The sequence below is a fragment of the Hemiscyllium ocellatum genome, chromosome 1, assembly GCF_020745735.1.
Source record: "Hemiscyllium ocellatum isolate sHemOce1 chromosome 1, sHemOce1.pat.X.cur, whole genome shotgun sequence".
NCBI classification, from domain to species: Eukaryota; Metazoa; Chordata; class Chondrichthyes; order Orectolobiformes; family Hemiscylliidae; genus Hemiscyllium; species Hemiscyllium ocellatum.
The window spans coordinates 148,738,181-148,751,348 of NC_083401.1; the positions used below are offsets into that span (position 1 = coordinate 148,738,181).

At 38.5% G+C, this 13,168-nt stretch overlaps 1 protein-coding gene across 1 annotated transcript in view; it reads right to left on the reverse strand.

Moving 5' to 3' along the window:
* Positions 1 to 570: 570 nt before the first annotated feature.
* The window catches only part of sorcs2 (sortilin-related VPS10 domain containing receptor 2), a 613,114-nt gene continuing 600,516 nt past the window's right edge, over positions 571 to 13,168 (reverse strand). The window contains exons 26-27 of the mRNA XM_060832699.1: positions 7,107 to 7,252; positions 571 to 1,067 (exon numbers count right to left, since the gene is read on the reverse strand). Of these exons, the coding sequence (XP_060688682.1) occupies positions 1,003 to 1,067; positions 7,107 to 7,252 (211 nt within the window). The 3' untranslated portion in view covers positions 571 to 1,002. The remainder of the gene's footprint in view (positions 1,068 to 7,106; positions 7,253 to 13,168) is intronic.

The window sequence follows — 13,168 nt, forward strand, 5'->3', positions numbered from 1 at the left end:
CTGTTTGAACCAAAGCTGCATTCAGATCAGGAACTAAATAGCCCTGGAGACTGAGCAGGTTATTGCTAATAAAGTGCTGCTTGATAACTCCGAGATTATTATAGCCAATTCACTTATAGCCATTACTTTTTCCAGTTGGACAGTCAACTAAAATAGATGAATATAAGTCAAGTGGTTACCTCACCAGCAGTAGTGACACAGCACATGGAAACATTCAAGTTTTCCATAATATCTATCTTCGAGAAAGAAAAGTTCAGGAAAAGCAAGTTAATTGGAGAATTAGAAAAAAGATTCATGTTAAATCATAACAGAATAGGAATGCCATGAGAATGGGCTAGAAAACTATGGTAAATGTTTGTTTTCGATACAATAGGGACTGATCAGCTGATGAATGAATCACTTTTTCCCAATTACAGAACTGCTGGCATTTCATATCCTTGAATGCTGGGTTCTATTGGTTTTATGCGGTAAAGACAAAAGTTTATACCTTTATGATTGAACAAACAATATTGTTTTATACGCAAAGGAAGCATTAACAACTTATTTACCTTTTTAAAAGCACATTAGGAGAGAACATATTTCAAATGTTAAAAAAAATTCATTCAGTGGAATCGAAATAAAAGGTATGTCCAATTGAGAAGTGACAAACCTGCGATGTACCTTTTTTTTCAAACAGCTTGCAAGAAGGGAAAGAGAGAGGAATTCATGTAACAACATATCAAGGCAGGTTGCTCCCCAGCCCATCAGTGCTCATTCATAGAAAGATGCAGTGGTTGGAATGGCAGTGATCATTTCAGGGTTCCATTCCGAGATGTCACTCTCTATGTAAGGGTTCTTCAAAACGTTCTGATGCTTGATTGAAGATTTAGTAACTACTGAAGGCGAGATTACCCACAGTCCCATCACCACAATGCAGTTCACTTCACTGCTTCACCTACTCCCAGCCCCAGGAACAACAAAACAAAATGGTGGTGAGTCTTAACACTTCATCCGGAGCAAACATCAGCTACTCAAATAATTATGCGTTTCCCGGGAGTTTATGCTGAGAACCACAGAAGAGTGGCCACCTGTTCCAAGTAATAAAAGACAAAAAGAAATTACTTTTGGACATTTCTGTATCTTGATGTTCACAAATCCCCAGAGTGTCCATACTCTGATATCAAACAAGCAAGTAACTGGCAAATTGGTTTGCACTAAATGCGTTGTACATATGCAAACATGTGCCTGAGGAATGTAGATTGCCACAAGCCATAGCTATATTCTGGGGAGGAAGGGAAATGGTGGCTCTGGGATAGGAGGGGGCAATTGCATGTTGGAGTACACAAAATAATGAGGTGGAGCCAAGAAAATTATTCCTAACATACTTGGCTCCATAGTAGGAACAGTGAAAAAAAAAGTTACTAATTCTTCAATGGCTTACAGTACTCTTTTAAAGGACTACTAGTCAAGCTGCCATCAATTCAGATAAGCTTATGAGAAACGTATAATATGCCTGCTCAGATCAGTCTGTTTCTGAATTTGGCATATAACTCAAGTAGATTCATGGTCATGGCTTTTACAATGCCAAAGCTTATCAATTTTGTACAAAAGAAATGTTTCATACTGCATCCTCTCATTGCAATATGAAAATTGTAATGACTTTTGTAATTTCATGATATTGCCAGGAAAACTACATCACAGAATTCCTTCTTCATCTAATTTATCATGCAATTGCAAATTGAAAAAAAATTGTGCAAAGGTTTTGCACACTGCAAAACTACCCAATTAAAAACTCATGCTAGTGAGAAACTTTAATTGTAAGTGAGGTGTATTTAAATTCATATTACAATTAGGATTACAAATATAGCATTTGACAGTAAAATGTTCCCAATTCATTACATTTTTGAAATACTCAGTGATCCTCTTACTGCAACTTGGAACAATTTAAAATAATTAGCAAAGGAGTTCAAATGACCCTGGTGTTTCCAATAGAGTCAGTCCACTAGGGCCACCGTGGGGTCTCAATGCAAAACCTCAGGTTGTACATCCAGTCTCTGAAAATTCAGAGACCAAAAGATTTGGGCCTATATTTCATTCAGAGTTAACAATGTGCATTATGAGAATGTACACAAACGATATGAATTAAAATAGCAATACATTCAATGAGTAATTATCAGCTACTCCAAGTTTAAACAAATTACTCTGTGCAAAAGAAAAGGTGATATAAAATGTATAATATTGGAACCACCTTCTCCTAACTGTTCAACTATAGTGGGGTCAAACTTTGCCTTGCTAAACTTGCCGTAGTGACAATAACAGCCTTAAAACAGGACAAGTATGTTTGTCATCTTAGTTATATTACCATTTTCAAAAGCTCCTGGGAAATATAGGACGGGAGGAATTGACCTTTTAACCCATAAAGCTGTTCTCGATGATCCTGGCTGATTTGCAACTTAATTCCATTTTCTTGCCTACATCCATATTTCTTAATGTCATTGTCTATCAATCTCAGATTTAAATTTAACAACTGACCTTGCATTGATTTATGATTGCTGGACACACGTCCAAATCTCTATCGAGCTTTATGTGATGTATTCATAATTTCACTCTTGAAAAACCTGGTTCTTTTGTTTTAGACTATGCCTCTTCATTCAGGTCTCACAACCAGTCAAAATAGTTTTTCTCGAACTGCCTTCTTTGTTCCTCTTAATACCTTGTAAACTTAAATGATATCACCCCTTTAACTTATTGAATTCCAGAAAAGAGAACTACAGTTTGTGCGGTTTCTCCTTACAAAGCAACTCTTGGATTATCGGTATAATTCTCATAAATCTACATTCCACTTCCTCCAAGATCAATATAACCTTTCTAACATGCACAGTGCTCAAGGTGTAGTGTAACCATGACCTTGTCTAGCATAACTTCTATCTGTTTGTGTTCTAGTCTTCCAGATTTTTAGGCCGACATTCCATTTGCCTTTTAAATTAATGTACAAGCACCAAATCTCTGTGATTTCCTGTTGTTCGTTCAGTTACCTTTAGATCCAAGTTGAATTAACTGACATTTGACTATATTGAAATCTATTAGCTACAATTTTGCATTCACTTAATTGATTAACATCTCTGTAATTTTACACCTCCAGAATATTTTTGCATAATACCACCTATCTTTGAGTAATCAGAAAACTTGGATATGATGTGGTGACCCATGTGCTTTTGGGTAGCATCTAATTTCTTTTTGTAGCTTTCAGAACAAAGTGGGCTAGGAAGTATTCTGAAAAATGGTTAATTGGATTCCTGATAATGACATCTTTAGGCTCCAAGAAATGTCCATGTGACGCTGGATTGCAATGGAACTGAACAACAAAGCAGCAAAAGTAGAAAGCTAATTACAATGCAGTTGTATTGTCAGCCTGTTTTTTTTTGCTTTACAATTCAGAACACTAACACTTACTGCAAAGAGAAAACAAGCAAGGCTCTTAAAATAGAATAGGAACTGTATTATTGCATAGAGTATGCATTTGGATAGGACAAAAAACTGAAGACATGAATAGTGAGTGATCGAAGATTGAGAAATACTCATTATTCCCATTGAAGTGGTGGCAGACCCCAGTGGAAGACATGAAGAGATTATCATGGCCTGAATGAAAAACATTCATAGCCATGTATCTTGTCAGTGGTCACCATTGTTACAAGTATCTATCCATACAATATAACATGCACATTACTTACTGAACTAAAAAAAATTGTTCATGTAGGACATGCTGAAAAGCAGCTGGGATCAATCTATAAACATGGCAGTTCCTTCATAGGATCCAGCAAGTTTGGAGAGGGGAGTTATAGCCATTCATAAAAAATATTCACATGGATTACAGAATCAAAGTATTGTGTTGAAGGCAAAAATAATTGAATTACATTTCAGTCTGAACCATTCCAAAGCATGCCACATTCTGATTGAGATGGGCAATGGAGATTAGAGGGTTCCTTTGTTTAATCTGCTTGCTTGCTCACAGAAGGCAGTTGCAGTTTTTATCTTGTATAGGCTGCAGCTCATTGACTCAAGAGACAAAAGGAGGCAAATGTTAGTCCAGTGCCTTAGGCAGAGAACATGCTAACTTCATCATTCAATAACAAAATCTGGATGGGAGTTCTAGTTCACTTAGAATTTGAGAGAAGAAGCTTGAAGGTTTTCTAAATTGCAAATTAAAGGAAGAAATCTACAGTAGTGCTCACAGTGAAAAGGTTTGAGCTGAGAATGTCACAGTCAAGAGATTTTGAAGAGAATTTGGGAGATCACTTAGCCAGTAGCTACTGGAAGTACCACCATAATTTTTTTAATACATTAAAGAACAACTGGAACATAAAGGAGAAATCAAAATGAATTCTGGAGGGCTTTTGCATATCTTGTTATGAGGAATAGTGAATGAACATTAAGATTCTTCTAACATACCAGAAAAATTACTTCTAAGCTTTAGTGTTAATAGTTTCTGCTTTGTCTGACATTTCTTTGTATATAATAAGGTTTGTTTTTGTTTAAAAACATTGTGTTGTGGCATAGCTCTTTCACTTTTCAGTCTCAAAAATGAGCAAAACACCACGTCCAGGACTTAGGTAGGAATACAGTTACTGACAAGTATGATTCAAAAGCCAAAATGTTTGGATTGGAAGTGAGAAATCCCACACCACAGGAGTTAAATGGAAAAGAATGAGATTGCACATCGCCCAAATTTGTGCAGGAAGTAAAGTGTGTACTATATTTGTAAATTTAGTTTTATTTCAAATTTAATGCAAGTGTAACTATGTGAGGTGCATCTTTGTTGTGTCAACTGTTTAGTGAAAGTGACCTTTTTCATTTGAAATATCCTTCACCTGGTAGTGTTTGGATTATGTTGATTTTAGTTGGTTTCACTTTAGAAAGTGAAATCTTGTCCAACACCTTTCTTTTCTGTTGTTGACATGGGGCTCCTGTCCTTTAAAAATTCAGTCTTCATGGGGATTGTAACAAAGTGGCTTTGCATCCTATCATCTAAACCACCAAGAAATACAGTAAATAGTTGAAGCCCCAACCTTGAGCATTTTGACACTACCAATAGTAGAGTCTCCTGCCACTCCGCAATTTTCTAAATCAAGTTAATAATTTGCTTTCAATTCCATCAAATTCATCTTTAGCCAATAATGGTTTACTAGGGAGTTCACAAAAGCCTTCTGGATTGTACATATAAATCAACATTCGTGGACAACTTTCTAGCCAGTATATTTGCCTTTTAAATTAATGTTTAATTACCCTATCTTTAATTATAAACTCTAGTAAAAAAGGTAAAGTCACCATAGTCCTACCAGACTATAGGGCTGTTCTCTCATTAGAGAGAGAGTGAGAGAGACACCTGGTGGTGGTTTAACCTCAAGGTCACCATGCTTCATGGGAGGGGTGAAGCTAAGAAGCACAATCCTTCAAACTAACCTCAGCTGGTGTGGGAATGGAACCCACACTGTTAGAATTACTGTCATTGCAAACCAGCCATCCAGCTATCTGAGCTAAACACCCAAAAAACTCATCTCGTCAGTTTTTCAAGGAGACCATATTGCTCCAGACCACCCTTTTTTCTCTCAATAGAAAAGCTTTGGTGTTGATTTTAATATCCCATGTAAGTTTCTATTTATATTCCCTTCTTATAGATTTTGCTATCTGCCTTGTCATCCCTTTGCTTCAGCCCTCTAAGCCTGTGCCAATCCAAATCCAAATCCACTGTCTAAACCTATCACCCAATTCCTAAACATCTAAACTCTGCTCCCCACCTACTCATCTTAAATGAATCTACCATGCCTACCTCTACTACCTATGCTGGCAGTGCATTCCAGGCACCTACCTCCCTCTGTGTAAAGTACTTTCCATGTGTATCCCACTTAAATTTTTCACCCCTCACCTTGAATGCATGACGTCTTGTTACTGAATCACTTACCCTGGGAAAAAGCTTATTATATCCACCCTATCTATACTCTTCATGATTTTGTAAACCTCAATCAGGTCCCCCCCATCTCCTTTTTTCTAATGAAAACTATCCTAACCTACTCAACCTCTCTTCATAGTTAGCACCTTCCATAACAGGCAACATCCTCATAAACCTTGTCTGCACCCTCTCCAAAGCGTCCACATCCTTTTGGTAATGCGGAGGCCAAAACTGTACACAGTATTCTAAATGCGGCCGAACCAAAGTCTTGTACAATTTTAACATGACCTGCCAGCTCTTATACTCAATACCCCATCCGATGAAGGCAAGCATACCATCTGCCTTCTTGACCACTCTATCCACCTGTGCAGCCACCTTCAGGGTACAATGAGCTACCAGATATCTCTGCTCATCAACTCTTCTCAAGATTCTTCCATTTACAGTATAGTTCGCTCTAGAATTAGACTTCCCAAAATGCATCACCTCACATTTGCATGGATTGAACTCCACCTGCCACTTCTCTGCCCAACTCTCCAGTCTATCTGTATTTTCCTGTATTCTTTGACTGTCCCCTTTGCTTTCTGTCACTCCACCAATCTTCGTGTCATCTGAAAGGGATGTGAAAATTGATATGATTAGATCTCATTGCTCTTTGGGAAGGATTTTAAGGGCTTGGAGATGTTGTAAGAAAACAGAATTACAAGCTCAAATGACTTCAGCTATTTGGAGACACTTGAGAAACTGGGGTGTTTTGGTCCTTAAAACAGAGATGAATGTTGGTGTAAGTGTTATGAGAGATTTTCTTCAGTGCATTAACATGCGTAAGTAGACACAGGAGCTTCAACAGTGATTTCCAAAAGAGGGTTGATAAATACACTAGAAGAGAAAACATGTACACAGCTACATGCATGTTTGGACTTCTCCTTGAATGCTACCAGTCATTAATAGAATCAAAGCATTGACATCTTGGATAGAATATAGTTACTGATGAGTGTAACTCAAGGGAAGGCGAGTGAGGCTGATTGGATAATTCCAATAGTTAACAACATGGGCATGGTAGACTGAATGACCGCTTTCTGTTCTGTATGAGGCTATGACTTTTAATCAAGCAAATTTAGTTCAAAATACCATTGTTTAGAAAAAGGAGATAAACTAAAAAAAAGGCTACCTCTTCCGTTACCTAGCGTCTGGGAGTCCAAATCATCATCAATATACTCTTCTCCTTGTATGATGTGCTGTGTGTCTTCACTGTGATTGACAGGGCTGGTCATTTCCTGTTCCTTTTCATTATGCATCTGTGCATAAACATTCCGCCCAGGTATCTTCCTGTGACATAAAGGGAGAATATATCTACCATCAGGTGTCATTATCGCCATAGCAATATTGTGTGTTTTAACAATAGAATTATAACGTAATCAAAAAACCAGCCTTACCCATTGGGTACCTGAATTTGATGCATTGCTCATGGCATGTAGGGATTATTGCCCATCCCTAACTGCCCTTGAGAAATTGCTGGTGAGCTGCCTCTAAATCTTACTATTAAAATAAATGGTTGAAAAATCTTGCAAAATGCAGCTTTGGTAGTCAGTCATATAGCGTTCAGAATTGTATTTCTTCTCCACAAGTGAATGATTGTTTCTATTATGCTTACCCATTTACCAGGCCAGTGCTGATCATCCTAGTAATGGTGCAAAGGCACTGCCATTACTGGGAAAATAAAAGCAAGTCTACCTTATTCCTGGGGGCTTCAAACCATTTGAAAAATGCAGAATCAAAACAAATTAATATGGTTTATCTATTTGCCTTGTGTCAGAGAAGCATGTTTGCTTTAAACCAAGATGGACAGGGTAGTTTTCCAAGAAGCTTTTTTTAAATGTACCTTTGGGTTGTGGAAATCATTGGCTAAGCTACTTTATTTATGTAATCCAATTGCCTTGACAAGGTGCCATTGCATCATTTCCTTGAATTACTTACCACAGTCCTTGTGGTAAGGGTGCTCCCACAAAGACACTAGGGAGATATCTCCAAGAATTGAACCCAGTAATGAAGAAACAACAAATCAGATTGGGGTGTGATTGAAGAAGAATCTTTGGAGGTGACTTTGCAGAGGACAGCACAATATCACTACTCCTGTCTCCCAAGCTGTGGAGATCGCAATGGAGAAACGTATTGATAAAATTAATCTTGGTGAGGTATTGCAGAGCATTGGGTAGATGATTCATGCTGTTGTCAGAGTGCCCTGGTGCTGAAGGTAGAGATTGAATCCATTGCTAGGGCACTAGTCAAGTGATCTGCTCTATGCCGTATGATACTGAGCTCTTAGAGTGTTGTAACAGATGCACTCATCTAGATGAATGTTGAATATTAACTTTATACTCCTCACTTCAGGCTTGCAGATGGTGAACAGGGATTTGAGACCAGGAGTGCCTCATTGCAAAATACTGAGGCTTGGTCCTCCTCGAGTAACCACAGTGTTTATGTGGTTGAGTGATTGGTCTAGTAAGTGATGACTATTCACCGCCAAATTGCTGATGGTGGGGAATTTGGTGAAGGGGGATCATTCTAAGTCAAAGGGAGATAGTTAGTCTGTGTGTTGTTATATGTTGCATTGCACTTACGTGGCACAAATACATGCTATTTGTCAGTCTAAGTCTTAACACTAAATGAGGTAGACTGACATATCTGTTTTGTTATGAGCAGTGCTGCAATTGAGGCCAAATATGAGAATCATCAATAGATAGGCTCATTCCTCATATTGCAACCAAGGAACTAGTCTATTTAGTTTTCCAAATTTTGCACTCTTGCAAAGTAAGTTTAAATCAATTTTTAAAAAGCCAAGAGCAATAAGCAATTTTAAATGAAGTTTTAAAATATAAAATTAATTATTTTGCTATCCATTATCCATCATAGACATTCCAAATTCAGACATTATTGAACTCTGAAACAGACTGAAAGGTCTCCTATGTATTATAACAGCTAATGCATAATGTGAACTGAGTATACAGTAAGAGATTTCCATTTAAAAATAAATTAGCACTCAAGCACCATTCCAAACTTTTCAGGTCAAAGTGTGTCTCTTGCAATGCTGTAGAATTAAGTAATGTGAGTATGCCTCTCTGGAAGTTCTAATTTCAGCAGAGACCCAGTAGGGTATAAATTAGCTCGGGTCTGTCGTTCAGCGCAGATTCAGTGCTGGGTGAGCAGCAAACTGAAACACAGACACAAAACCATTCTGAAATGAAAAGAAACAAACTCCTATTTATTTGGCATATTTCACAAACTCAGACCATCCAAAAGCATTTTCACAATCAATGAAATACTTCTGGAGTTCAGTCACTGCAATATTGCAGGAAATACAACATTCAATTTGAGTATAACAATAATAATCTGATAATATATACTTTTACTTCTACTTGTTGAGGATAAGCTTTGCCCAGGAGTCTAGGGAGCACTCCCTTGCCCTTCTTCAAAGTTTTTCTCTCTTTCACATTGAGCCACAACATTTCACTCCTATATGCAGCTGAGTGGGACATTCTAACCTATCCAGATTTAGTGAGATTATAATTTGGAATGATTTCCATGCCAATCTTGTGTTATAATTGGGGGGTAATTGGAAGAGTTATAGTTTGCCTTCTCCTCTTCCTTACCTACAAGTTGTCTCTTAGCAGTATCATCTGAAAGTATACCACTAGGGTCCACAGTAGGCTGATCACACCTAACTTCACCTTATCATCTCCATCCTACATTGTCTCTGATTTGTCACAGTGCTTTTCCAATGTACAATCATAAATGAGCTGAAATTTCTTCCAGCTAAATATTGGGAAAACTAAGCCCATTATTTATTATCCCCACGTCAAGCTCTGCTCCATAGCCATCAATTCCATTCCTTCACTGAGCAACAATCTGAAGCTGAACCAAGCTGTATGCAATCTCAGTGTTGCATTTGATGCCAAATTGAACTTCTGGCATCATTTTCACATTGTCACCACCTCTGTCTTTGCTCATCTGATGCTAAAATCTTCATCCAAGCCTTTGTTAGCTCTGTACTTGACTGTTCCAGTATTGTCCAGGTCAGTCTTTGGTCTTCCACCCTATATAAATTTAAGCTCATTCAAAATTCTACAGCCTGCATCCTCAACCATCACATCTCTGTTTACTGACCAATTTGGCTACTAGCTCAGGAATATCTTCATTTTAAACTTCTGATACTTGATTTCAGATTCTTCCTTGGCCATCTTTGTAGTCTATTCTAATCTTACAACCCTCCTAAATGTATCCCAATTCTGGTTCTTTCTTGCACAAACCTGATTTTAATCACTCTATCACTAGCCACCTTGCATTCAGTAGATCAGTCTCCAAGCTTTGGAATGTTATCTCTAAATCTCTCTCTCTCTCTCTCTCTCTCTCTTTCCTATTTAAAACCTATGTTTTTTGACCAGGAGTTTCGGATATCTATCCTAAGACCCAAATTACTCAGTGTCAAATTGTGTTTGATAATGATCCTATAAAACAGCAAAGAGCCACATGGGATCTTTTACTTTCACCTGAAAGGGCAGATAGGATCTTGGTTTAACATCTCATCTGAAAGATGGCACCTCCAACAGGGCAGTATTCCTGCAGTGCCAGTCTGGACTGTCAACATAAGTAATGTGCTTTGGTTCTGGAAATGAGATTCTCAACCCTCTACCCCAAATGCTAGGACACCATCACTGAGCTAAGGCTAGCCTTGTGGCTTATCTGTGACAGGGCAAGATTTTGATAAAGTAACTGTTATTAATAGGAAGATCATGAGTCCAGCAAAACTCAGACACTCAATTACAAATCAATTGCTGAGCAGTTTGAACTTAATTTATTTAAATTCACGAGTTTGGCAGAAAGTCAAAGAGCTGTTTTATGACATCCAAAAGATTGCCAAAATGATGTACACAGAAGGGGGCTGATTTTGTAGATCAGTGGGGAACTTTCTCAGCTAAAAGAAGCAGGAAGCACAGTCTGCACAGAACCAGATGGGGAGTTAAGGTGTAAGATAAACATAGAATTGTGCTTAACTTAAGCAGAAACAGACAGAACTGGTAAACACATGTTAGCAAATGAGTAAAAGATAGGGAAAAGTAATATTTGAGGTAAAGAAATGATAATATAAAATAAGTTTAAGGACATGTATATGGATAAACACATATTCAGTCATGCAAAGAATGAACTGCACAGTGCTGGACCTAAATCTAAGGAATGAAGCCAGACAGGTGGTTGAGGTGGCAGTAGGGGAGCATTTTGGTGCTAGCGACCACATCACCATACAATTTAATTTGTTACGGAAAAGTGACAGTCTATAAAAATGGGTTTTGGATTGGAAGAAGACAGATTTTATTAAAATAAGGCAGGATGTGGCTAAAGTAGACAGGGAATGGATGCTAGTAAGAAAATCCACGGTGGTCAGGGGTGAGAGCCCTTTCAAAAACTAAACGGTGAGAGTTTGGGCCTAACATTTTTCCTTGGGGTGAAATGTAGGAGCAACAAGCCCTGGGAACCCTGGATATTTAGGAATATTCAGGACTGGATAAAAAGGGAAAGAGAGGCTTTTAGCAGGTACAAAGGGAACAAATCAGACGTCCTGATGGAGTATAGAAGTGCAGGGGAAATTAAGAAAGCAATCAGGAGAGGAAAGAGGGGACATGAGAAAACACTGGTGGAAAATTAGGGAGAGTCCCAAGATATTCTATCAGCATATTAAGGGGAAGAGAATAATCAGGGAAACAGGAGGGCTATTTGTCATCAAGGGAGCATTCTGTGTGTGAAGCAGGGAACATTACTAGAATTTTAAATGAGTGTTTTACCTTGCCTTCACTTGGGAGAATAAGTACGGATTTTAGGGAGAAGGATTGTGAGGTTGTTGAGCAGATAGACATAGGGAATGAGGAGGTTTTAGCAGCCTTCGAAGTGGACATATAGCCAAGTCTGGATGAGTTAGATCCAGGCTGCCGTAGGAGGTGAGGCAGGAAATTCTGGGAGCCTTTGCTCAAATTTTTGATTCCTCTCTGACCACAGAGATGTGCCGCTGAACTGGAGGGCAGCTCATGTTTGACCTTTTAAGAAGGGTGGTGGGGATGATCCAGGGAATTTCAGACCAGTGGCTCTTGTGTTAGTGGTACAGAAATTATTGGAAAAAAATCTGAAGTAGAGAATTAATCTCCACTTCAAGATTTGATCAGGAGTAGTCAGCATGGCTTTGCTAGAGGGAGGTCATGCCCAACAAATCTGATGGAATTTTTCAAGGTGATCAGGTGTGTAGATGAGGGTAGTGCTGTTAATGTTGTTCATAAACTACATTTCAGCAAAATCTTTGACAAGATTACACATGGCAGGTTGATATCGAAAGTTATAGCAAATGGGATCCAGGGTAACTTGGGGAAGACGGCTCCAAAATTGGCTGAATTGTAGGAAACAGAGGGTGGTGGCACAAGTTGTGTGACTGGAGACCTGTGCCCAGTGGTATTTCACAGATATCACTGCTTGTGATATACATAACACCACAGATATGAATGTGGGGATGATAAGTAAGTTTGCAGATGACATGAAGATTGACAGTGGGATTAATATTGAAGGCAGCGACCTTAGAATGATGGTCGGGGGGAGGTGATAACCAAGTGGTATTAATTATTACTAGACTATTAATCCAGAGACTCAGGTAATGTTCTGGGGAACCAGGGTCAAATTCTACCATGACAGATCGTAGAATTTGAATTCAATAAAAACCTGGGCTTAAGAGACTAATTATGACCATGAAACCATTGCCGATTATCAGACAAACCTATTGGAAGGAAATGTGCCATCCTTACTCTGTCTAGCCTATATGTGACTCCAAACCCACTGCAATGTGGTTCACTCTCACTTACTCTCTGGGCAATTAGGGAATGGCAATAATATTGGCATCAATAAATAGATAAAAAAGATCAGTGGTGTGTGGAATCTCTCTTTGAAAAGTATGAAGTGATGCACTTTGGAAGAAGTAGCAAGACCAGGGAGTCGTCAATGAACAGTAGGGCACTAGGAAGCTCAGAGGAACAGAAGAATCTTGGGGTACGTAGCCACAGATCCCTAAAGGCAGGAGGGCAGGTTAATAGAGTGGGTAAGGCAGCATACAGGATACTTGCCTTTATCAGTTATAGTAGAGATTAAAAGAGAAGGGAGGTTGTTGGAGCTGTGCAAAACTTTGATTAGAGCACTTTGGAGAACTGTGTGCAA